This window comes from Lepidochelys kempii, chromosome 14, assembly GCF_965140265.1.
Source record: "Lepidochelys kempii isolate rLepKem1 chromosome 14, rLepKem1.hap2, whole genome shotgun sequence".
Classification (NCBI taxonomy): Eukaryota; Metazoa; Chordata; order Testudines; family Cheloniidae; genus Lepidochelys; species Lepidochelys kempii.
The window spans coordinates 4,362,947-4,388,627 of record NC_133269.1 but is presented as its reverse complement, the minus strand read 5'-3'; the positions used below and the strand labels follow the sequence as shown (position 1 = coordinate 4,388,627).

At 46.4% G+C, this 25,681-nt stretch overlaps 1 protein-coding gene across 11 annotated transcripts in view; it reads right to left on the bottom strand.

The window, feature by feature from the left end:
• SLC39A11 (solute carrier family 39 member 11) overlaps positions 1-25,681 on the bottom strand; it is a 404,115-nt gene that overhangs the window by 128,206 nt on the left and 250,228 nt on the right. For 10 of the 11 annotated variants that reach the window (XR_012154971.1, XM_073312119.1, XM_073312120.1 and 7 more), the window contains 2 exons: positions 20,386-20,484; positions 18,038-18,196 (listed from right to left, as the gene is read on the bottom strand). Coding sequence is in view for 10 of the 11 variants with exons in the window: in XM_073312119.1 (XP_073168220.1) it covers positions 18,038-18,196; positions 20,386-20,484 (258 nt within the window). In the remaining variant the exon portion in view is untranslated. Of the gene's footprint in view, positions 1-14,772; positions 16,556-18,037; positions 18,197-20,385; positions 20,485-25,681 lie in introns of those variants that run through there. The other variant, XM_073312121.1, reaches the window with a different exon arrangement.

Here is a 25,681-nt window from a genome sequence, read left to right as displayed (position 1 = left end):
AAACATCTCAGACACACACACACACAAACTTTGCTTGGGAGAGGAATCATTTTCCTTTTCCTAGATGGAGTTTTGTGGGACAGGATTATCCACCCCTTGTTTTCAACTGACAAGAAACTTGGCTTGCTAACTCCAGGTGTTGCGGAAAACAGGCGCACAAGCTGCCAAACAGAACGCGTCAGTCCTTATGCAAAGAAGGCTATACAAGGAGACATCATCTTGGGTTACCTTCCAAGAGATTCCAAACCACAGAATCACACTCCAACTTTACATCCAGCCAAGATGGATTTCAGTTTTCCATTTTATCAGCTTGTCATCTTGTCTAAATACACTTCACCTAACGCCATAAATTAAGAGACAGCTAAGCTCAGGAGTTTTGCATCTTTCTTTAGAAAAGCCTTCTTTGTTGCTTTTCTACAGTTGTTTTCACGAACATTCAGCAGGGTGGGAGATCACTCCAGCTGTCAAGTCTTGAGTGCGGCGTAGCATGTTGATAGACTTTCCCTTGAACCCAGCACACCACTGGCAAATGTTTATCCAGTAGATGCCAAGGATTGAAAGAACACAGAGACTGAACTCTCCTCTCATCCACAGAGATACTTCCCCCTTCTAGAATGAGGCCAGGGCACAAAGATGCAGTGAGGAAAGTGTGCAAAAGGCTTGCACCGCTATTCTCTCTAACGCAGATCTTCTCTCATTAAAGCAATAAATAAGAGGAATTCACTCTCCACAGCCTGGTACCTCATACAAGCACTGACATCCACTCAAACTGTACATTGTAGGCAGATCCTCTCCATCCCCAAATATTTTACCCCTCTGTTGCCTTTAGGGGGACTTCGTGGCTGCTCTCTTCTAGCTATGCGCGGGCCACCTGGGGAACTAGCCCCCTGACATCCACGTGTGTTATACAGGGACCAGAGGACAGACTTCTCCCCTGCTCTCCCCCTGTCCTTCAAACACACACACCCCCAATAGGCAGAAAAGAAAAAAAAACACACACTTCCTTTCTGCCACTGGCTGCTCCAAGGCTAACGCCAGGGGCACCTATCTCCACAAAAAGAAAAGGAGGACTTGTGGCACCTTAGAGACTAACCAATTTATTTGAGCATAAGCTTTCGTGAGCTACAGCTCACTTCATCGGATGCCGTGGCTCACGAAAGCTTATGCTCAAATAAATTGGTTAGTCTCTAAGGTGCCACAAGTCCTCCTGTTCTTTTTGCGAATACAGACTAACACGGCTGCTACTCTGAAACCTATCTCCACAAAGCTTCCAGAGCCCAGGCTCTAGCAAAGAATCAATGGATGGGAGTGGGATATAGACATCCAGCCCCTGAAAAGGAGGTTCCCCTGGGTGTGCGAGGCCAACAGTGTGAACAGCATTGCCCCAGGCCAGCAGGTGTTCATAGATCTGGGCTGACATTTGCCAGTTTAGCTGGGACTCACCCCAACTTAGGTTGTATCTGGGTTCTAGCGGAGTATTTTGCTCAGATAATGTCATCACTCCAGTTGGGGAACAAGCAGAGTGTGAACTGGGTGAAGAATCAAAGACTGGCTGGAGTCTTCTTTTCCTGGCAATGCTCAGGTGGGGGAGGGGGAAAGGGAGAGTGTCTCCTTTTCCACCCACCCCTGCTGCCTTTTTATAACAATTACAGAGGCCTCCAGGGCTTTCACACCCAGTCACCTGGGCGCCCTTGTGTTCTTAACAACTTAATTTGTTTAATGACTCGGGAGGCCCTCAGGCCCCCTCATGCTTGTTGTCTGGATACATTTCCCTTGTCTCCCAAGGATTTTTAACAGTAGCACATAAAACCACAGCCCCCACAGCCAACAAAATGATGGAGAGGTTTCAACAGCATGAACAAGAGAAGTTTAAAAACTTCTCCCTCAAAGAACAGGGACCTTTCAAGCGACAATGAAAGTAGAGGGACCTAATATTTATGCATGCTCTCTCATGGTGAAGGACCTCAAAAAGCTTTGTGGACTATATACTAACATGGATTGTTCATCTGCCACTAACAGGCAGCCACCTCTGGGGTGGAACACAGCAGCTGTTTTACCATACAGCACCACTCCATGACATTTTATGAACCAACAGGGAAGAAGAAACATGGAGACAGCCCACTTTGTCCTCCTCAAAGTCCTTAAGATTCACCTCTACCATGGTGCCAGCTGAGAATGGGTAGGCCTGGGGCAAGCTCTGAATAGAGAGAATTGAAAAAAGGAATCTGTCTCTCATGGGAAATTCCAATATTTCAATCTCTGTTTTCATTCCAAATCAAGCTAAAAGACGGGAAAAATCGGATTCATTCAGATTTGGAAATGTCGAAATGTTCTGTTCATACTGGGTTGGGTCAATGTTAACCTACTGGAGTGCCTCCTAGGGGTTATAGTTCAGGTACCTCATGCGCTCCCCTGCAGGCTGGGCTCCCCAGCAGAACTACATCTCCCATGTTTGCACCAGTCTTTCCCTCTGGCAGAGCTGTCATGGTGCATCATGGGAGATACTGAACAGTTAAGTGACTTTCCTGAGGTCATGGCCTATAAATGGCAAAGCTAGAAATTGCATATAGCTCAGAATTCCTCAGCATTAGAATTCATTACAGTCACCTTCCCCCCGCCACCCCAGTTCTTAGAGCATACATTTTTCTTTATGACCTAATCTTCCCTTAGCTCCTGAGGAGAGCTTTATAGAGGGGAAATTCTGCCTCTGTTTTAGTGTAAGGAACACAGACCTGAGCCGGTTTTTTCCCTAATATTTCATAAATGATTTTTGGAGGGGGTGTGAGTTGTTGGTTTTTGCTTTGGACACAGTAAAACAATTGTGTAAGAAGTGGGGAAGGCATCTGTCGGGCTTTGTAATCATTTCACTGTTCATGTAAGAACATGAGAATGTAACATATGAGAGTGATTCAAACAACTCCTCCATGTTATCCAGTGTTGGTAATATACAAAACCTTTTCAGTTATTATTGGTTTTTTTTAAAATTACATAAAAATGTTTCATTTAGACTCACTGTTTCCTGTTCTCAAATATCCCCCTGTAGAAATGGAAACCACAAGAACGAATGCCAGAAATCCCAACAGGGTATTCACCAAAATTCCCCCTCTGCCCTTCCAAGAAAGATGGCACCTTTCGCTGTCGAACCTTCCCACGAAAAGAAGCTGTTCAGATATTCAGATACCCCCGTCAGAGCTGTGCAGAGAAGAGAAATTCCATTGCACTGAGGATTTCAAGATTTCAAAAACTGTCTTTGTTCCAATTCAGAATAAAATGCATAAATAAAATCAAAGTTCTGTGCAAAAAAAAACTCCGCAAAAAATTCTGTAAAAAAATTATGTCAATTTGATGAAAATGTTTCGTTTTGACTTCATACTATATTATAATATATGACATGAAATGAAAAGAAAAGAAATTCAAAACAAAAAGTAGTACTGTTCTGCAAATGTCAAAACGGGACATTTCAACATTGTCAGAACTCTCGTTCACACCCTCTTCCCCTCCCCACCCATCCCCCCGGAAAGGAAATTTTGGCAAAGTCAACATGATTTCGCAAAGCATTTAGATTTCGATGGAACTGTGTTTTCCGACTGTTCTGACCAAGTGATGCCCAACAGCTCTAACCATGGTATAAAAGGTCCATGGATCTCACTCACACACACCTTGCAAAAACTTTCAACCAGGGACAGCAGAAGTGAGCAAAATCCTTCAGAAGGGCATTGCCCAGTAATGTATGCAATGGCTCAGAACACAAGAAAGCATGGCTGATGTGGTGCAATGTCACTGGCTTCTTTCTCTAGTACAGTCAAAGCCCAAGACAAACACCAGCAGGGTAGACTCGGTCAGTTCTTCACTGCTCCAAGATGTGTGCAAGGTAATGTAGAGTCAAGGGCAGCTCAGCAGAGAGGGAGGTGAAGGGAGGTCAGATGAGATCCTAACACTAAGGTCCTATCTGCACAGACGTTAAAGCCTACATTTGCAGAAGGCCAGTCTCCCTTGGCACCTAGAATATTTGCATCTGGAAGGACACAAATATTATGCCTGCAGACAGAATCCAGAGCTCATCATTGCTGGAGATGTAAAGACCCCTTGACACTTGACATCAGAACAAAGCAGCATCCTGAGCCAACATTTTCCTTCCCTACCAGCACGGCTCACTGCCCTCCACTCCAGAAGTGGGCACATTTCTGTGGAGCAGTATGCAGAAGAGCATTGCAATGCACTCTGGGACGAAAAGCGCTAGAGAAATGGTGAGGGGATATCCTTTCTCCCCAAAAGAGACAGGCCTGGGAAGCACTCAGAATCTCTGCAATCAAGGAACTGAATTGTACCTTTGCCCTTGCCTTAGGAGCCAGGAGCCAACGTGTACGTGTACATGTGTGAGAGAGAGAGTCTCGATTTTAATTACAACCAAGTTGCCAAGTATAACAAAGCACCCATAAAAAGAATAGAAGTCATTTTGTGTTAAGGTTCTTTTTTCTCCTGGGGGGGAGGAGGGGGCCAAGGAAGGGAGGTGAAATCAGTATCTCTTTGTATGCAGTGACTCAGGTGCTACAATCTACCTTGGGTGCGCGTCCTGCATGCCCCAGTAATTTTTTGTGCTACGTTCTGTTTTATGGCATCGGCTATAATAATGGGATTATTGTTCAGTTGCGTGCAAAGCTCTCGCCCAGGGTTTCTGGTCCCCGCCCACTCCCTAGAAACCACAACTGTGTTTGGCTGCACCTTCTCTCCTTGCTCTTCCCCCTCCCCCCTTTTGCAGGTAAACATTGGGCGTCCACATGCAATCCCTGCGAAAGGAGGCCCTGCCCCAGTTCTCACTCGCACAGAGGCAGCCTTAGGTGCGGTAGGATCGCACCCCCACCCCACCCCCTTGCATTCCTGAACCCTGACTCAGCAATAAGCGTCGTGAAGCAACGTGAGCTGTTTCACGCCGTCTAGGAGGACCGGTGCTTTACCTGGCTCAGCTGCCACAGCCTCATTCGCTCTCTCCTCTCCCTCCCCCCCCCCCCCCCGCCGCCATCACCCTTTCTTCCCTCCTGTGCCAGAGCTGACAAGGACAGGAAGGAGAGCCAGGCCTGCTGCACCCAGCTGAGCAGTGTAAGGGGAGAGCTCAATAACTCTGACCTCTGGCATATAACTGGAGCTGGGAAGTAGCATGTAGTCTCTTCCCAGGGCCATGTGTCCTTTAGCACGACCCCGCGTCCCCCACCGCCTTCCAGGTCTCCTCAGAAACCAGACATTCAGCTCACAACCCATTGGCTTGCCCAGGTTTTCGGGCACCTGAAAGGAACAACTCTGCCAAAGTCAGAGATGGGGGCCCTAGCTGGCAACAGTTGAAAGGGAGATGCAAAAAACTCCCCCCAACGCATGGATGGGAGTCTTTGCCCCAGTTCCATCTCAAGCAAAACATGGGCACAGCCAAGGCGGCACACTGCAGGAGCCTGGATCCCCGAGGGCTTTACTGAAACCAAAACTGCGTCTTCTGCTAACTACAGATCAGTGCCGGGAGCTGGACAGACAAGGAATGAAGGAGACAGTTTCTGCTCCAGAGAGCTCACAGAGGCGCAACAAGAAAACTGCACGGTCAACCCAAAGCATTCAAACGTTGCCAGTCAGCCCCCTCACAAAAACTATGACATTGGCTTAAAAATAGAGCGGTTTTAAGAACAGTACATTTACAGTTCTTTGCATTTACATTTTTAACCTTTAGGTCATATTTTTCATCTGCTCTGCACAACCCGGAGTGCTAAAACACTTATTTTTGTAAAATGAACTGAGTTTCCAGCGTATTCACAAGACTGCAGGAATTTGGGGACACACACCAAATATTGCAAGGCTCGCAATAAAATTGCGACCGTTGGCAACAGAGAGGAAATGTGGCTTGAAGTTTCTTTGGGCTTTCAGGATTCTGCACTGCTCCAGGGACTGACACCCTGAGGGCCGCCCACAAAGTACTCTGTAGCCCAGAGCCACCCCAAAGAGCTAAGCACGGTTGTCCTGCCCGTTTCTGCTCCTGATGTCCCCCTGCACATGTGCTTGCCATGTGGAGGGTGGGGCAGGGCCATCTTTCGTGGCCTGGCACAGTGCTGAGCTGGGGGAAATTCTTCCAGGCCAGACCCAGGGGAGGGGAGAGCAGAATCCCCAAACAGAAGGAAACATGTGAGTGCGGAGGGGGTGAGTTGGAAGAAGGGAGTTTAGCTGAAAAGCAGCCTCGTAGCTTGTCATTTGCCTACCCAATCCTGGGTGGTAGCTGTAGGCATCACAGTACAAGGAGACATTAAGGAAGACATTAAAAGAGGCTACTGGGACATCTTTATGAGTCTTCCCCACGCTATCATGATAGGCATGGGGGGAAATGCGGAGGTGCTTGAGGGAGAAACAGACAGGCTGTGATCAAGACTGCGTCAGTGGCAGAAACATTGGTGGGGTCGATGGCGCAATAAATTAGTTGATCTGTTAACAGGTCTCCACTTGAATTGGACTGGAGGTCAGGAGAAGCAGGGTTCGTGTGCACGCGTTCTGCCACTCCTGGAGATGCCCCTGACGGTGAACGTGCAGAAGTGGTTCAGGCCAGTGCAGCTCACGCTTTCCCACGAGTCACCCCCTTGTCGGAGCAAATTGCCAGTAGGCCACCAAATTGCCCTCTTGTCCCAAAAGCAATTCTGGCAGCCCAGCCCTGGAATATCTTGGTGCGTGAGAAACAGCTGCTTTCCTTTACACGGTCCCAGCCTGAAACAACCCCCTCAGTGACCTAATCCAGAGATAAACACATTTACAATGCAGAACACCTGAGCAATCAGTACTACCTCAATACATCACTTAGTCATAACCCCAGCATTGCTATTGTCTCAGGGCAGTAATTGTGTTTGCAGAGGAGTTTCCCAACGAGCTTTGCAAGCTGTATGCCTACCAATTATTAACTCTTGGTACCCCATAAAGCGTCAATCACCATCCAAAAGGGAAATGTCTCTTTCCCTAGTTCAGCTTCTAAAAATAAGCATGGGTTAAACAAATAAATAAGCTTGCACTTCAGTAGCACCTTTCGTTCCGGATGTTCTCAACAGGCTACACAAATCCGACAGACTCTCTCTATGCCCATGCACGCACGCATTATATAATGCCTATGAATGAGTCACGTTAACACTGCTGAAATGCAGCCATCTCTGAGGGGAACGTGGGAGCTGTTTAGCAGCACCCAGCAAGATTTAGGGATGGGACAAGAATTATACCAAATCACACCAAAGAGAGAATTTAGGAAGGGAAATGTACTGGAAGATACCTGAATTTGGTCAGGATGTCAGGGGACACGTTCTGATCATAGTTACACTGATGTAAATGCACTAATTTAACTGCCTTCAGTGGAATTACTATGGAGCTAAATCAGTGTACCAGAGGGAACAATTGGGCTTGGGGCATTGGTGCACCATACATGAACATTATTAATAGCTTGAGTGCAAACTGTTCCTCTGAATGTTTCCATTGAGTTTAAGGCCAGATGGGGGCGGAGGGATAGCTCAGTGGTTTGAGCATTGGCCTGCTAAACCCAGGGTTATGAGTTCAATCCTTGAGGGGGCCATTTAGGGATCTGGGGCAAAAAAAAATTGGGGATTGTGCCTGCTTTGAACAGGGGGTTGGACTAGATGATCTGCTGAGGTCCCTTCCAACTCTGATAGTCTATGAGTATGAGCTCTATGAGTATGGGACCATTCGATCACCTGGGCTGACCTCCTGTATATCACAGCAATTAATGTTTAAAATTAAAAAATTAAAAATTAAAAAAATTAAAAAGCCCAAGGACTTCAGTTACACTAAAGCATTTCAATCCTCAGGAGACCAAAGAGGGAAGAGAACAGGAGAGACCAAAATGCCACCAATGCCCGAGGCCCCTGAAATGATTGTTAGTGTTGTCCATATAAGGATATATGAACAGCTGACAAGCTTGGTCTTTAAATTTGCTTTCCTTTTCCCACAAACCACTATAGCAATTGTGATGTTTTTCGAAAAATGTTTCCTTTTACTGGGGAAAAAAAAATGCATTAAAGCATCCCAAAGTCTAAAAAGTTAACCACAGCCAACTGTTTTTGCATAGGATTAGAAAATCAAAAGCAGAGTAATCAGAATGAAAACCAGTGGAGAAATCTGTAGATCAGATTTAACTAATAAAGTTATAAAAATCTACATTGGATTCATCAACACATAGTTATTCATAAAAACTTAAAAGACACTGCTGCAATGAAAGTCAACGGGAGTTTTGTCATAAACTTCAGCAGGAGCCAGCCCTTAATTTTTGAAAAGAGGACCACAAATTAGATCTATTTCCACAGTCAGAAGGCTGCCAAAACTACCAAACGTAAGAGAATACCAACGTTTTCATTTTGAGATTGCACAGTATGTACTGGGAATAGAAGGGGGCAACAACCTGACTTACTACCTGGATACAGAAAACCCAATGAGTTTTCTTCATGAATCATTTTTTGAGGAGTAAGTGTTTCAGAGATATAAGTGAAAAGCTGACAAGCTAGAACTAATATCCACGAGGAATTGCAAGGGATTTAGAGAGTTGTTTAGTTGAGAATACGAAAAACATGTAAGTATCTTCTTTGTTAATATGGAACTACAAACCCCAAATGTTATAAAATCATGAATCAGACCCCCCAAAATCATGAGCTTATTTTTTTAAAAAATCAGGAGAATTTTTTTAAAGGTAATAAATGTGGGGGATCTTTTTCGTAGTATCCCGGGGTCACATTTTCAAGCTTTTGTCTGCAACTATCAGTGTTAGAAATTTACTTTTTTTTTTTTTTAAATGAAGACCGAGATTCTCAGGTATTCATATGACTCCAGGATCTGGGGCTTTAAGCCAAACATAAAACATTGCAAGACTAGCAATAAAATTACAAGAGTTGGCCACACTGTTACTAATAGTTTTTTTGCCCGCTACTAGTTTACTTCTTGCCTATAAAGAGGCTTATTTGTTAGGCAAAGAGGAAAGCATAGCTGTTCGGAAATGTTTACGTACAGTGGTTGTTTGTTATTGAACAGTCAACGTTTATCAACAGTTTCTTTGGGAACTGATCCAACTCACTGATCTTCACTGAATCAATGGAAAGACATCCATTAATTTCAACAGCCTTTGGATCAAGTCCCTGTTGAGGTATCTCATTTATTAGAGCTCTTGACCCTTCTCAAAGCGCAGAGAAATACTGTAATTTGAGTGGTGCAGAGGCCTTGCGTTAGCTTTCTGCAAAGTGGCAAATTGGCAAAGTGGCAAATTTCCTTCCTCTTTCAATACCTGGCCCCTCTTGATTGCAATGGGCATGCAGATGTGCGTGCCATGCTAAAGACAAGAAAGGACTATGAAGTGAGAGGATGATCCAGTGGTTAGGGTGTAGTCTGGAACTTTGGAGACCCCGGGTCATTTCATGCACTGCCACAGACTTTTGGCAAGTCCCTAAGAATCAGATTTTTTAAAAGGTATTTAGTAGGGCTGTCAAGCGATTAAAAAAATTAAGCGTGATTAGTCGCACTGTTAAACAATAATACTATTTATATAAATATTTTTGTTTTCCTACATTTTCAAATATATTGATTTAAATTACAACACAGAATACAAAGTGTACAGTGCTCACTTTATATTTATTTTTTGTTATAAATATTGGCACTGTGAAAACAAAATAGTATTTTTCAATTCACTTAATACAAGTACTGTAGTGCAATCTCTATCATGGAAGTTGAAATTATAAATGTTGAATCATGTACAAAAAATAACTGCATTAAAAAATAAAACAACGTAAAACTTTAGAGCCTACAAGTCCACTCAGTTCTACTTCTTGTTCAGCCAATCGCTCAGACAAACAAGTTTGTTTACATTTGCAGGAGATAATGCTGCCCGCTTCTTATTTACAATGTCACCTGAAAGTGAGAACAGGCGTTCGCATGGCACTCTTATAGCTGGCGTTGCAAGATATTTATGTGCCAGATGCACTAAAGATTAGTATGTCGCTTCATGCTTCAACCGCCATTCCAGGGGACGTGTGTCCATGCTGATGACAGGTTCTGCTCAATAACGATCCAAAGCAGAGCTGACCTGACGCATGTTCATTTTCATCATCTGAGTCAGATGCCACAAGCAGAAGGTTGATTTTCTTTTTTGGTGGTTTGGGTTCTGTAGTTTCCACATCTGAGTGTTGCTCTTTTAAGACTTCTAAAAGCATGTTCCACACCCTATCTCTCAGATTTTGGAAGGCACTTCAGATTCTTAAATCTTGGGTCCAGTGCTGTATCTATTCTTAGAAAATTCACATTGGTACCTTCTTTGCATTTTGTCAAATCTGTAGCGAAAGTGTTCTTAAAACAACATGCTGGGTTAGCATCTGAGACTGCTATAACATGCAATATGTGGCAGAATGCGGGTAAAACACAGAGCAGGAGACATACAATTCTCCCCCAAGGAGTTCAGTCACAAATTTAATTAATGCATTACTTTTTTAACAAGCGTCATCAGCATGGAAGCATGTCCTCTGGAATGGTGGCCAAACCATGAAGGGGAATACAAACATTAAGCATATCTGGCACATAAATACCTTGCAATGCCAGCTACAAAAGTGCCATGCGAATGTCTGTTCTCACTTTCTGGTGAAATTGTAAATAAGAAGCGGGCAGCATTATCTCCCGTAAACGTAAATAAACTTGTTCCTCTTAGTGATCGGCTGAACAAGAAGTAGGACTGAGTGGACTTGTAGGCTCTAAATTTTTACATTGCTTTGTTTTTGAGTGCAGTTATGTAACAAAAAAAAATCCACATTTGTAAGTTGTGCTTTCACGATAAAGTAATTGCACTACAGTACTTGTTTTAGGTGAACTGAAAAATACTATTTCTTTTATCATTTGTAATAAAAATAATATAAAGTGAGCACTGTACACTTCTATTCTGTGTTGTAACTGAAATCAATATACTTGAAAATGCAGAAAAACACCCAAAATATTTAATAAATTTCAGTTGGTATTCTATTGTTGAACAGTGCGATTAAAACTGCAATTAATCACAATTAATTTTTTGCGTTAATCGCGTGCGTTAACTGCGATTAATCGACAGCCCTAGTATTTAGGTGACTAAAGATGCAGATAGTCACAGAGTAGGATTTTCAAAAGCAAATCCCAGGCTTAGAATTCCCAGTGACATCAATGGGAGTTAGGTACCTAGATGCTTTTGAAAAATCTTGAGATGCCTATCTGCATCGTCAGATACGTAAACATCTTTATATATCTGGCCCCTGGTCTCTCTGGGCCTCAGTTTCCTTTTTATAAAAATGGGATAATTGTACTCGCAAGTATGTTCTGAGGGTAAATGCATTGAAGATTGTAAGCTAGTCGGATGCTACAGTAATGAGCCTAAAATAAATACGTAAGATCGAATAACATAAGATAATAGAGGCACCGTTCCTGCAAAGATTTCTGCATGTGCTTAATTTTATGCCCTATGATTGTCATTGAGCTAATTAAAGTTAAGCACATACAGAAATCTTTGCAGCATCGAGGTCCAAATGTGTATCCTATAGTGGCAGGACGTTCAACTGTAGCTTTTTTAGTAAATGTCAGCTGGCACGGCGCGTCTTCTCCAGGCAGAAATATTGTGCAACCCTACAGCATTTGGCCTTATTTGTACTTAAGCAGGGTACTGAGTGGGCGTAAGTATTTATTAGCTAAGTTCTTTTGGGGTTAGCATGTGTTTGGAGGATGTTCACATGCATGTTGCACAAGACATTACATGTACAGCAAAGCTGAGATACTTTCTGCCTTGAATGTATAAAAAAACCAAAGCAAGAAAGCAAGCTAACCTCACTTCCACCCCATGCACTCTCCAAATGTTCCACCACCAGGACTGGCAAAGCTCTTAAGTCTAACTACTCATATAAGTGAAGCTGGCACTTACAAGGGTCTCGTTAAGGGTGACGAGATCCATGTTTATTTTGTGTAAGGAAAACAAGAACATTTCCATTTGCCCTGTGCCATTCATTTCAGGATCTTACAGAAGTTTGCAAACCCTTCATTAGCCCTCTCCACACTCTTGAGAGTGGCTAACTATCATTGTCCCATTTTAGAGATGAGAAAACTGAGACAAAGGCCCAAATTTTCAAAATCCATCCAGCGCAATGTTGTCTCAGTCTGCAGACCCCTGGGCATAAGCACAGTAATCCATCATTAATACTGATAAATGAAGATACCATGGAGAACACCTTGAGTAGCACAGTGAACATCAATGAGCCACTCGCTCATTTGACCCTGATCAGGACTTAAATCCAGACAACGAGGGTGCATTTTTAAAATGGAATCAGCAGCTTGTGCCAGCTATTGGGGGCTGGGACCGCCACCCCAGACTCTCTCAGTCAGTTTATCTGCTTAGAAAGTGAAGAATTAGACCCAGCATCGTTCAACATCTCTTTACAGCAGAGCCTGCCCTGTGCCAGGTGCTTTCCAAACACTCAAGAATGCCCTGTCTCTGCTCCAAGGAGCTCCCCATCTAAAAGGCAGTCACGGAAGTTAGTGTCAGGAATGGGGTCCTGCAGCTGGGCCTGGGATCAGCCAGCTAACTGCAGCTGAAAACCCTCATTGGCCAGATTGCCTGAGTCCAGCAGTAGCACTTGGCCTGTGGCTGCCTTGCTCCCAGCCCTGCTCCAGTCTGCTCAAACCCTGCTCAGTTTCTGACCCTGGACCTTTGCCCCAGCTCCAACCACTAGGCCAGACTGCCCACACCCCAGTCCCTGCCAGTGAATGGAAGGGAAACAATAGGCCATTACACATGGGACACCAGACACACAGAGTACATCAAAGAAACTTGGAAACAAAACCGTCCCATGGTTCTTTATTTTATCCTGATGCCCGGGATCCATGGATTCACCTCAACATCTTGCCAGTCTTAAAGGGCGAAGGTAAAAGCTCTCTCAGTTTACTTGTATGCCCCCTACGACCCTGTGACCCACCCTGGCAACCTTTAACGCATTTATCCTCCTCACAGGCTGGGCAGCACTATTACTCCAATACACAGATGGGGAGCTGAGGCACAGAGAGACTGTCCAAGATCACACAGGAAGTCGGTGGCAAAGGAGGGAATTGAATGCAGCTCCCTCATGACCCCAGCTAGCATTCTAACGACCGGGCCATCCTTCCTCTCTATATTATAGCTCAGTTCAATATCCTTATGACAGTCAGTTTCTTCCCGCAGTAACAGCTGTATCCCAGAGTGACAAGCAGAACACCTCCCCATCGCTTCGTGCAAGGCAGCAGCATGTTTACATTGTATTTGCTCAGAATGCCGCGTTTTCATTGACAGCTACTGTTCCCAGGCATAACTTCAAGCCTGGACTTCAGCCAGACGTTCAATCACAACAAGACAGACATATATAATTTCCCTTCACCTCTGGGGCACAAACAGGAAAGAAAGGCTTTCATGTTATTTTCTACAATACCCTTCCCCCCCATTTCTTCAGGTCGAACGTTCATGATGACCTTGGCTGGCTACATCTAACGCAGGATTAAACACATTGTGGGATGTCATCTCCCAGCCATCTGAGGGCAAGGTTTTCTCGAAATAAATAATGGGTTTTTTTGGGACCAAGTCACACCACACCCCAGAACTCAAATCAGAACACGGCGCTTACAAAGACTCCACTGCAAAATCCTGACCTGGGGACACTCCAGACACTACCCAACCACCCAAAGGCTTCTACCCTTCACATCCAGGCTCCTGGTTTAAAATGAAAAGCCAAAGTCCTCACAGACTTTGAACAATGTTGGCAGTCCAAACAGCTTGTCTAGTGGCTTGATTTTCAAAGATGCCAAGCACCAGCCGCTCCCATTAATCTCATGGGATGAGGATCATGGCGTACCTCTCTAGAGACGACATGGTTCTATGGACAGGATACAGGACAGACTTAAGCGGCCTTGGTTCTCTCTCACTGTGGGGCCTTGGGAAAGTCACTTCTCACCTCTGTGCTGAAGCTGACCTGTCTGTTCCACAGGGATAATGGTACTTCCCCCTACCTTTGGTCAAAGCCCTCTGAGGTGGCCACATGGAAGCAGCAATTCTCATGGGTCACGCTTTCAGCTCCTTTGCCGCTCTGAGGTCCCCAGGACAGGTAAAGAACGGACATCGATGGCAGGAACTCCCACACACGTCTGCCTCAATCTTCTTTGGGCGGGATCACCTTGTGTTCCCACTCCATCCTTGGCCTCTACCAAGACTGCCAACCAAACTGCCAATTAATACCCCTTGGGATGGCGGACTTTGTTGTATGGATTCCAAAGATGACATCCTGGTTCCACTGAAGTCCATGGCAGAAAACTCTTTCACCTCAGTTGGGGCCAGGATTTCACCCCTACTCTCTAGGACAATTGCTTTTATTATTTCTCCTAAGCCTCAGGAGCTGACAAGTGTCAGATGCAGGACTTGATGGATCAGTGATCTGATGTGGCATGGCAATCCAACGAACAGTGAACTCCCTGCAGTATGAATCTAGATATTGATGCCAGCTGATAGGACTTCTCTTTGAAGAGGTTACTCCTTGGTGATGGAGGGGGTTGGGGGGAGTACATGTGGCGGGGGAAGGGGGGAATAAGATGTTTGTTGCAACTTGAGGTGCATTATTTTTGGACTGTCTCAGAATAAAGACCTCAGGCAAACCGGAAAGAATCGAATTAAGAGGAAGGAATGTAATAAAATGCAGGGAGGAGAAGAAAAGGGAAGGATCGACTGCAGCAAAATAAGTCAGCAAAGACTCTGAATTTCCCATTTATTGAAACTAATCACAGTTAAAAGGTCAGGTCCATTGGCAACCAGCATTTTTGTATTATTCAGAATGACGTACAAATAAATACAGACAAAATCCAGCCAACTAACTGAACCGAACCACAATTCCATGGTTTTAACTTAGTTCATTAGTGCCTAGTCCTCTTGCATTCCTACAGCCTCTCTAGGAGGATCTACTTATCGTTTACTGGGAGACTGTCTCCGGCGTACATGGCCCGTGAATCTCTGTGGCATATATATTACAAACATAAGCCGGGAGGGCTTGAGCTGCCTCGATATCAGCCAGGCAATCCAGCTACTTACTGTACCTGCCCGAGTGTCTAATCAAACCCCATTTTGATGGGGGAGAACAGCCTGCCTAGAAAGTGAACAGGGATGTGTGTTCTCCATCATTATCTTGACTTCTGCTTTTCATTATTCAGCTTAGTACAAAACAGTCAAATTCCATCATGCTCATTGTGCGAGCGCGCGTCTGTCTCAGAGAAGCAGGGCTTGCTCCTGATCTGTTAAAACAAGTTACTCTGCATGTTCGGGAGCCATTGTTAGCCAAACACACATTTGGAAAGTGGGAGAAAAAAAAGCCAAGGCGGTGCATTGCTGAGTGTTCATGTTGGGCAATGAATTAATCGGATGAGTGCTGGGGAAAAAGAGAGCTATCATGAGGACCAGATTTATCCTTCGAAAACTAACATGGACTCCTTCACTGGAGGACCACACTAACAGGCCAATAAATCAACACTTTGTGGAGATTTTCACTCTGATTTGAAACAGCAATTTATGAAACAAAACCACTGGCCCATGTGGGTAATGGACCCTGCTATACTACAGTCATGTAGCACTTTGCGAACAAATCTGTATAATCACAGCTTGCATCCTAAAAGATTGCACCTTAGAAAACCGATGTCCTCTTTCAATTTTTTGAAGAGGCAAAGAATTGCCCATTGGACTATCCTGGCGTAAGGCCCCATTAAGAAGACATATCCAGCAGGGAAAACGGGTGTCGTCTTCGCTTCTACATCTTGATACGATTCTCACAAGGTTTCATTTTTTGTTGGTTCAGATTACTTGTATCCATCAAAACAGATGATGCCACTAAAAATTTCTCAAGCCCCAGCAGTATGTATTAGACATGCTGCTACACACTTATTTGTGACGGTTCCCATCTTAGTGCTGGCACTTCCATACTTCCAAGACAGATTTCAGAAGTTTAGACACTACACAAACTTACCCATCAATTGTTCTACTACTTAATTAGGAGCCTCTTTAGACATTTGACTGTGACTCTCTTACTGCATATAGAACAAGTATGGTCAAAACCAAAAGAACTTTGACCATTATGGAAATGCCCAAAAATCGGAGGAAAAGTAAACCACAAACTGCAGCCTGGCTGATGTATGTTTTATCGACGACCCAGTTGAGAAGAGAAAGAATTTGGTGGCAAAGGAAACCTAGGACCTGCAAGGAGCCACCAATTTTTGTGCTTTGAAAACAATCAATGTTATGTTACAGCAATATATATATATATATAAAATCATAGATAATCAACACCAAACCTAATCAATATATATATATAAAAAAAAAAATCTAGAAGAAGAAAAGTTTCCAGTTCCAACTGCTGCCATGCAAATTGCTCAGATGTCATCTCCCGTTGGCCAACAGTAAATCCGCCCTTATCCAAGTCCAACATCCAGGGACATCATCACCACAAACCCTAAGATGGAGGTCCAGGAAGCCAGCTTCCCATTGCCACTGCAAGGAGGAAAGGAGAGGGAGTGAGCGCCTATGTTTCAGAATGTCCTTTCAGGCTGACAGCAGAGTTGTCTTTACTTCTCACCTGTGAAAAGAAGGGAATCTTCCAAAATCCTCTTTATTCCCCCATCTCTTTGAAGGCCTTACTTCATGCTGACCCTTCCCTCCAGTCAAAATAAGACTGATCCAAGCTGATCCTTTGGGAGATAGAGTCAAGGGTGCTTCCCCTCCTCTCCTCAGCCCCTGAACCACCTCAGAGAGATGCTGAGCCATCTTGGGGATTCAGACATGCAATTCCATTCAAATGAATGGGGGACATGTCTTCAACTCTCCTAGGTGGCTTTGAGAATTTTAACCACAGTTCTCGAATGCAATTTTCTCCCTTAACATCTCACTGAGGCAATAAACGGAATCAGGGAGGGACAGACTCATTGTTTCCTGCATAATTTATACATAATTCCTAAGCTAGAAGTGGGGAGCCCACACCCCTTATAGTGAGTAGCTTGACAGCTGCAATCACTGCTACGGATTGGTTAAGCATTGTGCGCCTTCCACTGTATTTATTTGTTACCATGTCTCTCCCACCCCACTCTGTTTCTCTCACCCACCTGTTGTCTTTTAGATGGTAAACTCTTCAGGCCCAGGACAGTCCTTCATAGTATTTTCATACGGCACTTAGCACCATGGGGTCCAACCAGTTTCGGGCAGAGCGTTATTACAATAGAACTGTTCAGTGATAACAGTTTCAAGCCACACGCATCGAGGGACAGCTCCAAAAGACAAATATCTTAAAGAGCCACTCCTGCTACATCTCACACCAGTTCAGTGAATTGCAACCTGATAATTCCTTCAGCAAAGCAAATGTATTTAAAAAATAACTCTTTTTCCAAGAACATTCACAGTCAAACAGGAGCAGCAAAATTCTGCCAATCTTGAGCAAAAATAAGGAGAGCAGTCAACCTCCTTAATTCATCAATGCATCCGATGAAGTGAGCTGTAGCTCACGAAAGCTTATGCTCAAATAAATTCGTTAGTCTCTAAGGTGCCACAAGTACTCCTGTTCTTTTTGCGAATACAGACTAACACGGCTGCTACCCTGAAACCTCCTTATAGTTCATTATGGCTTTGCGTCATTATGGCTTTGTTGCTTGTTGGAAATGGGCTTTCACACGTGTGTGCCACATGGTATAAGCCAGGGTGTGGATGGAACCTGTTTTTAAGAACGCATCTCTGAGGTGTGACAGTTGTTGGCAAATGGCTGAAATGCTATTAACAGTGCTAGCTTGTAAAGTGGCATGTGCCCTCTTAATGCAAATGCTCCATGGTCCTCGCAGATCAGACCCCAAGGTGTTCCTTTGCACTACAGCATCCCCTTCCATGGGACGAGGAAGGAAAGAGAATTTAGTCACAAGCAAAGGCCAGCCAATGAACATGGCTTTAGGGTGCTGGCAGCTAGGCAATTGGCAGAGTAATTTCCCTTACCTGGTTTGTGCTTCTGGGATGATGTCATCCATGACCACATAGACCATAGCACCAGCAGCAAAGCCCAAAGCATAGGGGAGGAGGGGTTCTGCCAGAACCATGGCAAAGGCACCGAAGACACCAGCTAAAGGTTCCACCATGCCACTTAGCTGTCCGTACCTGTAAGAGAACCAAGATCAAAAGCCCTGAAGGGACACAGGAAAACCTTCCTTTACCCCTTTTTGTACCCAGCATAGTGCAGGTGTTTGTTGGACCCCAAGGGCCCAATCGTCCCACTCAGGACATGGATACATCCCATTAAATGGAGCTATGAAGTCTGTAAATGCAGAATGCACCTTGCAGGTTCTGATTAGCATTAGGCTGCCCTGCTTTTGAGAGTGCAGAGCGGATGCAAACCTGCTTTCCCACCCCCGCACCTGTGTGAAGAAAAAGAGATGTTTACCAGCCCTTGCAAAACAAAGGAGAGCATCTGAGCCCTTCCTGAGCAAACACAGCAGAAGACAGATCCCCTCCTTTCATCTGGAAGGTGACAAAAGGCTGCAGACAGACTTGGGAACATCTGGCTCCAGACAGGCAAACAATCCTCTAATTTTTCCCCCAGTCGGTCTCTCCTTCACCCAGTTTATCGCTACCCTCCACGCAGTGGGCCCTGTGAATCAGCTAAGCACTGGACCACTGCTGAAGGAAGTCTGGAGTGGGGATCCCTTCAGAACACGTCCATTTTCCCTCTTTAGGTCCTATCTGTGCTACAAGGTTTTGCTGACTGTGGAGCCCAGGGATTGGCAACCTTTGGCCCACGGCCCGCCAGGGTAAGCCCCCTGGTGGGCCAGGCCAGTTTGTTTACCTGCCGTGTCTGCAGGTTGGGCCGATCATGGATCCAGCTGGCCGCGGTTCACCGCTGCAGGCCAATGGGGGTCTGCAGAAAGCGGCGTGGGCCGAGGGAAGCTGCAGACAGCACATCCCGCAGCCCCCATTGGCCTGGAGCAGCGAACCGCGGCCAGTGGGAGCTGCGATTGGCCAAACCTGCGGACGCAGCAGGTAAACAAACTGGCCCGGCCCGCCAGGGGGCTTACCCTGGCGGGCCACGGGCCAAAAGTTGCCGATCCCTGGTGTAGCCAGTTGGTCGCATGACTCTAAACACCGTTTGATGACTAAAGTTCTGTCCTTAGCTGTGGATGCTAACAATGTGTTGCCTTTGCTGGAAGCCTAGATTGTCCTTCTGTAACTGGTCCAACTCCCTTGTTTCTTTGCAGCGCTTAGACCTTCTAACCATGCCAGTCTAATTCCTTCCTCCCAGCTCTCTGTCTGGTCAGAGATCCCAGAATGCACTCGTGCTGCTTTGTGCAGATGTCCTTCAGGTGCTGTTCGCTGTTGTGAAACTACGGGGATAGCGGCCTAGAATTTCCCAGAATGCACTGAGATGAACACGACTGGGCAACGGGAGAGGTGTGGCTGCACAAACATGGGCAACCAATGGGAGCGGTGTGAATAACCGTGTTTGGCACGAGCAGATCAGATAAGAGCATCAAAAACTGGCTAGAGAAAACATGGTTGTATTTTTAGCATTGCCAGGCCTTAAGACAGGCCAGAAAGGATGGCCCTGCCGTGCTGGACAGTGAAGAGAAGGTAACTTTAAGGTCAGAAGTTAAATTTTTGTAAATGTGTTGGAGCAACAAAGAAAGTTTGAGTTGTGGCATAGGCTCTGGCCTTGGTGGACCCACTTGTATCCTTCTCTGAATGGCCTTAGAAGTGTGACGCAGGAGAGCAGACACAAGGGGGTCAGCCCACAGGAGAGGTGACTCTGCAGGCAGTAGAAACCCGATTTAAGCATCACGCTCTCTTTTGTTCATCTATTTTGTCTTCATTTGGCCCCCCGAGTCCACCCCATCCCAAGACACTTGCAACCACTGCTACCGAGGACCACAGTTCAAACCTCGCCTATTCTACAGCGGCGGTGTGGCCACAGGAGACAGAACATACTAGTGGTTGTTTTCCTTCTTCCAAGTTGGAACGAACTTGAGCTGCACCAGTGGCTTGCCCCACAACGTCTGATCACCGTGAAAACATCAGTTGCTGAGCGTAGTAATGCTGGACCAGCAAGACCCTGTCTCCTGCACTGCTCCCAGAGCTGCCACCCAGTACACAAAGGCTGGAGAAAGCTTTAAAATGGAAGAGCTTTTCCCCAAACACAGCCAAGCCGCTGAGGAGTCCTGAATTGGAACTAGCAACACGGCACTGCATAGAGAGCAGCACGTTATAGGCAACCTGCAGCAATAGCAGCTGGGAAATGGCTTGACGGGAAACACGTCTCAAAGCTTGAAGAACGTTTTAGAAGGAGCACTACTTACCAAAATGCTCTCCATGTTGAAAATCCGGCGCCACGCAAAGGAAGGCTGACAGCAAGGCCTTCTGGGAAATTCTGAATTCCAATCCCAATTGCTAAGTTCCTACCGAAATAAAAGCAATACATGTTATATATCATTCCTCTGGGAGGAGAAGGGCAGGGCAGGATAGGCCTTAAAAAAAAAGTTATTAAGAACGTCTCTTTAATGTAAGTGCTTTCAGCCCTTGGGGACTAATCGAATCATGTTAACACAAGGCACTTCTAGAGCAAGTTTTATCTTCAAAGTGTTCCACGTCCGTCAACCCCTGGAAGCAACGGAGAATGAGATGAAAAGATTTGCCCAAGGACACAACCAGTCAAAACCCCAGACTTTCCAACTCCCAGCCTTGTGCTCCGAACTCTTGACCAGACCGGCTGTTGAACAGGGAGAGCCTCGAGTTGTTCATGAGTGACCCACTGACAAATTAAGGAAAGGCAAAGATGAGAGGGGGGGTGGGGGGAGGCCTGAAGGGTGTCCCTGGGGGAAAGGCAAAGCCACAAGGATTTGGGTTACGTTGTGGGAAGTTAACAAGGGTGGAGAAAAAGATAAGGCGCAAAGGAACCCCATGCGGTGCAAATATACTCTCCCTGATTGCTCCACTTTGCAAGCCAGGCTGCACTGAGAACTGCCTATTCAGACAACTGTCCTTCCAATACACGGGTTATTCTGGGAGATCAGACAGCCAAGGTAGAACAGCCCTGGGATCCAGGGACCAGTTTGTGGCCCATCCCAGTTACCACCAAAATGGATTTCCCACTCCTCCCAGCTGGTGCCACATGAGGAGGAATGAAAGGACATACTGGGCTACACCTGCGGATGTGAACAGGGATCCCCATAAGTCTTCAGAGGCAGCCCTGTTTTGCTAGCTCTCCGAAAGGGGCCAGTTTCCTCCTCTCTGAGATGCCTCTGCTGTTACGGGAGGTCGAGTCAAACAAGCTCCGCTTGCAGCCTACATCAGATAATGCAGAGGTTAATCCCTCTCGTTTACTGTTCATCTCCCGCATTGTCTGCATGGTTGCACAGTCACCCTATTGTTTGCTTTTATCCCCTCCTGCACTAGCTGTAGGGTCGTGTGTTTTTAACCTACAGGCTTTAAAAATATATATATAACTTTTAAACAAACCCTGCTCATATTCAGAGCCTGGATCACCCAGAGGGGAGAAGCACGCTGCACTAGAAAAGCTGCCGCATCCACCCCCAAACGAGAATTTGGCCACTGATGCGCTAGTACCCCAGATGCGCTATCCTGCAGCTGAGACGTTAAACAATGGCCAAGACACAGGCCGGTCCAAAGCCTGCAGGCGGTCAGATGAAACAGAACTGGCATCTGAGTCTGCAACTCACCCTGGAGGATCCGGACCTGCAACTGCCTCAGGGCTGCTGCTTTCCCCAGTATCCCGGCCCCACTTTTCCGTTCCACTCCTTGCTATTCTGGAGACCGCCCCATTAAACTTCAGCCGTGGGAGCAGGTGACCCTGCTTGGATAATAAGGTGCCCAAAGCGCAGCACTGGGGAATCAACACTGAGAAACAGGCACAGACCGGTCCCTGAGTTCCATTCTGGTACCCACTCCGTCCTGGGTGGCTGCAGAAGGGAATACTCCCAACTTCCTCGCTGCTCCAGCATCTAGCAGTTAACACCGGCAGGAAAGCACCCTGTCCAGCCCCAGTGGCTGGCTCCTAATGACTGAGCTAGTGCGGAAAGTGATGGTGGTTTTGCTTGTTGGCCTCTAATTTCATGACAGTGCTAACCGCAGCCCTTCATCTCCGAGGAGGCAGGATTTTGAAGCTCGTAAGCAGGCTAGCTTGCGTGGGGAGAAGCTGTTCTGACAGCTGGGCGCTGAAGAACGGATCCTGCAGCGCCTGGCCTAGACAAGCACTTTGGAGCGTCGAAATGCAAACATGCTCCTTCCTAGGCCACTCTCAGCAGCAACCAGCTGGTATGGCAATGAGGACAGCGGACGCCCCATTTGGAGCGCAGGGCACATGGATGGGGGGTGGGAGGGAGGCTGGGAAGGGGGACGAGAGCACTTGGTCATAAAGTCATTTTAAAAAAACAGCCTTTGTGGAGCCCAGCTTTGCCAAGTGGGAAAAAAAAGAAGCTTTATAAGGAGGGTGATTCGGGTTACAGGGGAAGAAGAGGCAGGACATTTACAAGGCTTTAAAAAACCTTTGCAAACATTTAAGGACCCCAGCCCGCTTGAGAAATGTCTTGTCCTGCCAAGCAAGTGGGGGATTTCTGTCCTTGACTCAGGGCAGACGAGGCGCTGGAAATGCCCTGTGTTTTAAGAGTACCAGAGTTAGTTGGGCCGGCTCCTAAGAATGGAAGGTTGCCACAGTGCAGCAAATTGTGAGCCAGGAATTAGGCTTAGATGCTCCAGGTAGACATGCTGACTAGGTCGTTCTTCCAAAAGTCGGCCACCACGGTGCCAGAACCTCTTCATTAGGATCAGGAATCCAGGAGGACATCATCCTAGGTACCCTCACAGATGCAGGAAATAGTCACTGGGGTTGAGTCTCTCCACTCCCCCCAAATTCCCCAGGATACCCTCATGTTCCCACAGGTCCATCCAACGTCCTGCAAGGAATCACAAACCCCTCTCCCGCCGCCGCTGAAATCCCGTTGGAGCATAGCAACATTGCAATGCAGCCATTGAGTGACGTCACAACACAAAGCTCGCCAGGTCACGACAACGTCACAAGGGCAGGGCGTTGCTTTCTCTTCAGATAAACTTATGTGGCTACTTCACGTGGCTTTGCACGCGTTTCTCTGTGGATTTGTCATTGGTGCAGCAAAGGGACCTTCTGAAAAATAACTAAAAATGGAAATCAGATTTCCGTATTTAGAAAGGATGGATTTTTTAAGCACTGTTAATATAGTAGCTGTGGTTTGGTGCCCAGTCACTTTTGCTCTCCAGTTTTAAAACCATTGACAGCTCACAGAGCAGCCCCTTTAGATGCCCCCCCCAACCAGGAACTGTCAAGGGACAACAAATAAAAATACGTCTCTTTAAACAAACCCCAGAAGTACTGCAAAGTAAACAAACTTGTCAGACATGTCCAGGAGGGAAGGAGAATCAATCAGGATGGAGCTTTGGTTTGCATTAAGAATCTGAGCATTTCAGGATAGCTTCAGACGCACGCTGCCTCCCCTGCCCCGTTGGTTACATAAAAATCTTGGCATGGCTTGTGCCGAGACGGCTGTTACAAAACCATGGGCTCACGTGCACCATTATCTACCTATTGGATCTCACTTTGCTCAAGTCTGGGAACACTATTTTCACCCCTTTGCAATCTCTTTCATGTGAGGTTTCCACCAGCTACCCTTGAAAAGGAAACAAAAGCTTCACTTATTTCCCCCACACCCATATTTGACAATTGGGTTTGATGTCATGAACACGAGGGACTAAGTACCCTGGAGGGCACAGTCTGGGCAAAGGCTGGGCGAGCTTTTCTCCTTCTGCAGCTCTGCCAAAAAGCTTCAGTGCTGCCCTACAGTAACCCTCCTCCACCCACACTCTGCCATCGCACCCTCTCCCCTGCAATGCTGCTTCCTAAGCCAGCCTTGGGACCTCATTCAGCTCTGCAATGAAGCTCAGTCCTAATCCGCCACACCTTCTGCTGAGCCAGTCTTGAGCCCCTGCACCCTTATGTTTCTACCAATGTGCCTCAGTTTTGATCTCTGCCAGAGCTCGCTTATTTCTGTACTGCTTCCCTCACCACACACAATTCTGAATTTAGCAATCCGGGCTGCAAACCAAAGGCAGAACTCTCTAGTGAGCACCAACACGTTGTGCGCATTGAGCTCAACGTGTTTTGGTTTTGGATTTTCTTCCTCCCCTCTGGAAAAATGACAAATCAACCGTTTTTGCCTACGGTCGGTGGGGAGGTAGGAAATCAGCGTAGTTGCTGTGAAAACCAGCATTGACCATTGGGAATTTACCCTGGGTGAAACATACTATTCCTCTGAATTTCTACAGTACCTTTTATGGGAGGACACTGGCAAGTTTCACCAGCATCCATTCATTTAGCTCCACAACACGGCAGCGGGGCTGAGATGCTCGGCATGATCTGAACTGTTATAAGGGGACCGTCTCTCCCCGGTGTGCATAAGCAGATGAGAGTCTACTGCCGATACCAGCCAGCAGAGTAACTCCTTTCGCAGCAATGGCAGAGGCTGACAGCACTGGAGGTCCCCGACTCAAGCCTCACTGTGATAGGTATTATCGTTATTAGTGGCTTTAAAGTCGTGGGTAGAGGCCAGGCCCCGTTGTGCTGGGTGCTGTGCAAACAGCTAGCAGACACTATTATACCTGCCCTAAAGAACTTACAACCCGAGTGTAAGGCTATAAACAGCAAGTTGAGAGAGCACAAGCAACAGTGAGAGGATCCTGACCGCAGCACACCCACTGCCAAGCTCTGTGTAAGCATGACGGCCGAGGAGAGGTTTAAAGACAACATCTGAAGGAGAACGGTGAGGTGGCTTTGTACGGTGAGCACATCCCACACATATGGGGCAGCCTGGGAGAAGACTCCACGTGGCTACACTCACACACACGGGGCGCAGTCTTGTCCTCACTAAAGGACATGGCAAAGTTTCTATTGACCTCAACGCAGCTAGGATTTCTCCCAAGAGGCCTGAAGTTTTCCATAACTCTGGTTTCAGGATAAACACAACTTGACACCGGCACTGGAAACTCAACTCCACTGAAGCACATGGAGATGGGCCAGCTGCTGACCTGATGCCCAGGTCACCACTTTCGCAGCGTTGATCCATGGGCCGCCTTTCCAATTCCCACCCCATCACAGTGCGGCTGCAGCCGTGCGTAGCAGCAGGATGAGACTGTGTAACACCAGTGCAACACGGCACAACAGCGCGACATCACCCTGTCGCAAGAATAAAAGGGGCCCCACCTCCGCACCAACAGTCAGATTAGAACTTCAGTGAAGCTAAGGATTTTCTCCCAACATGTATCAAGTTTTCCATGACTTCAGTTTCCAAGTAGACACGGGGGGCCAAATGCAACACTGGTACAGCGGGCACAGTTCCACTGAAGTCTATGAAGTCATGCCAGAGTGAATCTGAGCCGCAGAGACCAGTGGGTAGCAATCCCCGAGCAGGCATTCCTGAGGTCCATAACCCACAGGCAGACATCACAGAGTCTGGAGAGATACTTCAGCTCTAGCCAACAGTTGAGGCAGAGAGTCCTAGCGAAGATCTTGCCTGCACTGCACAGCTGCCGACCAGACCTGAAACGCAG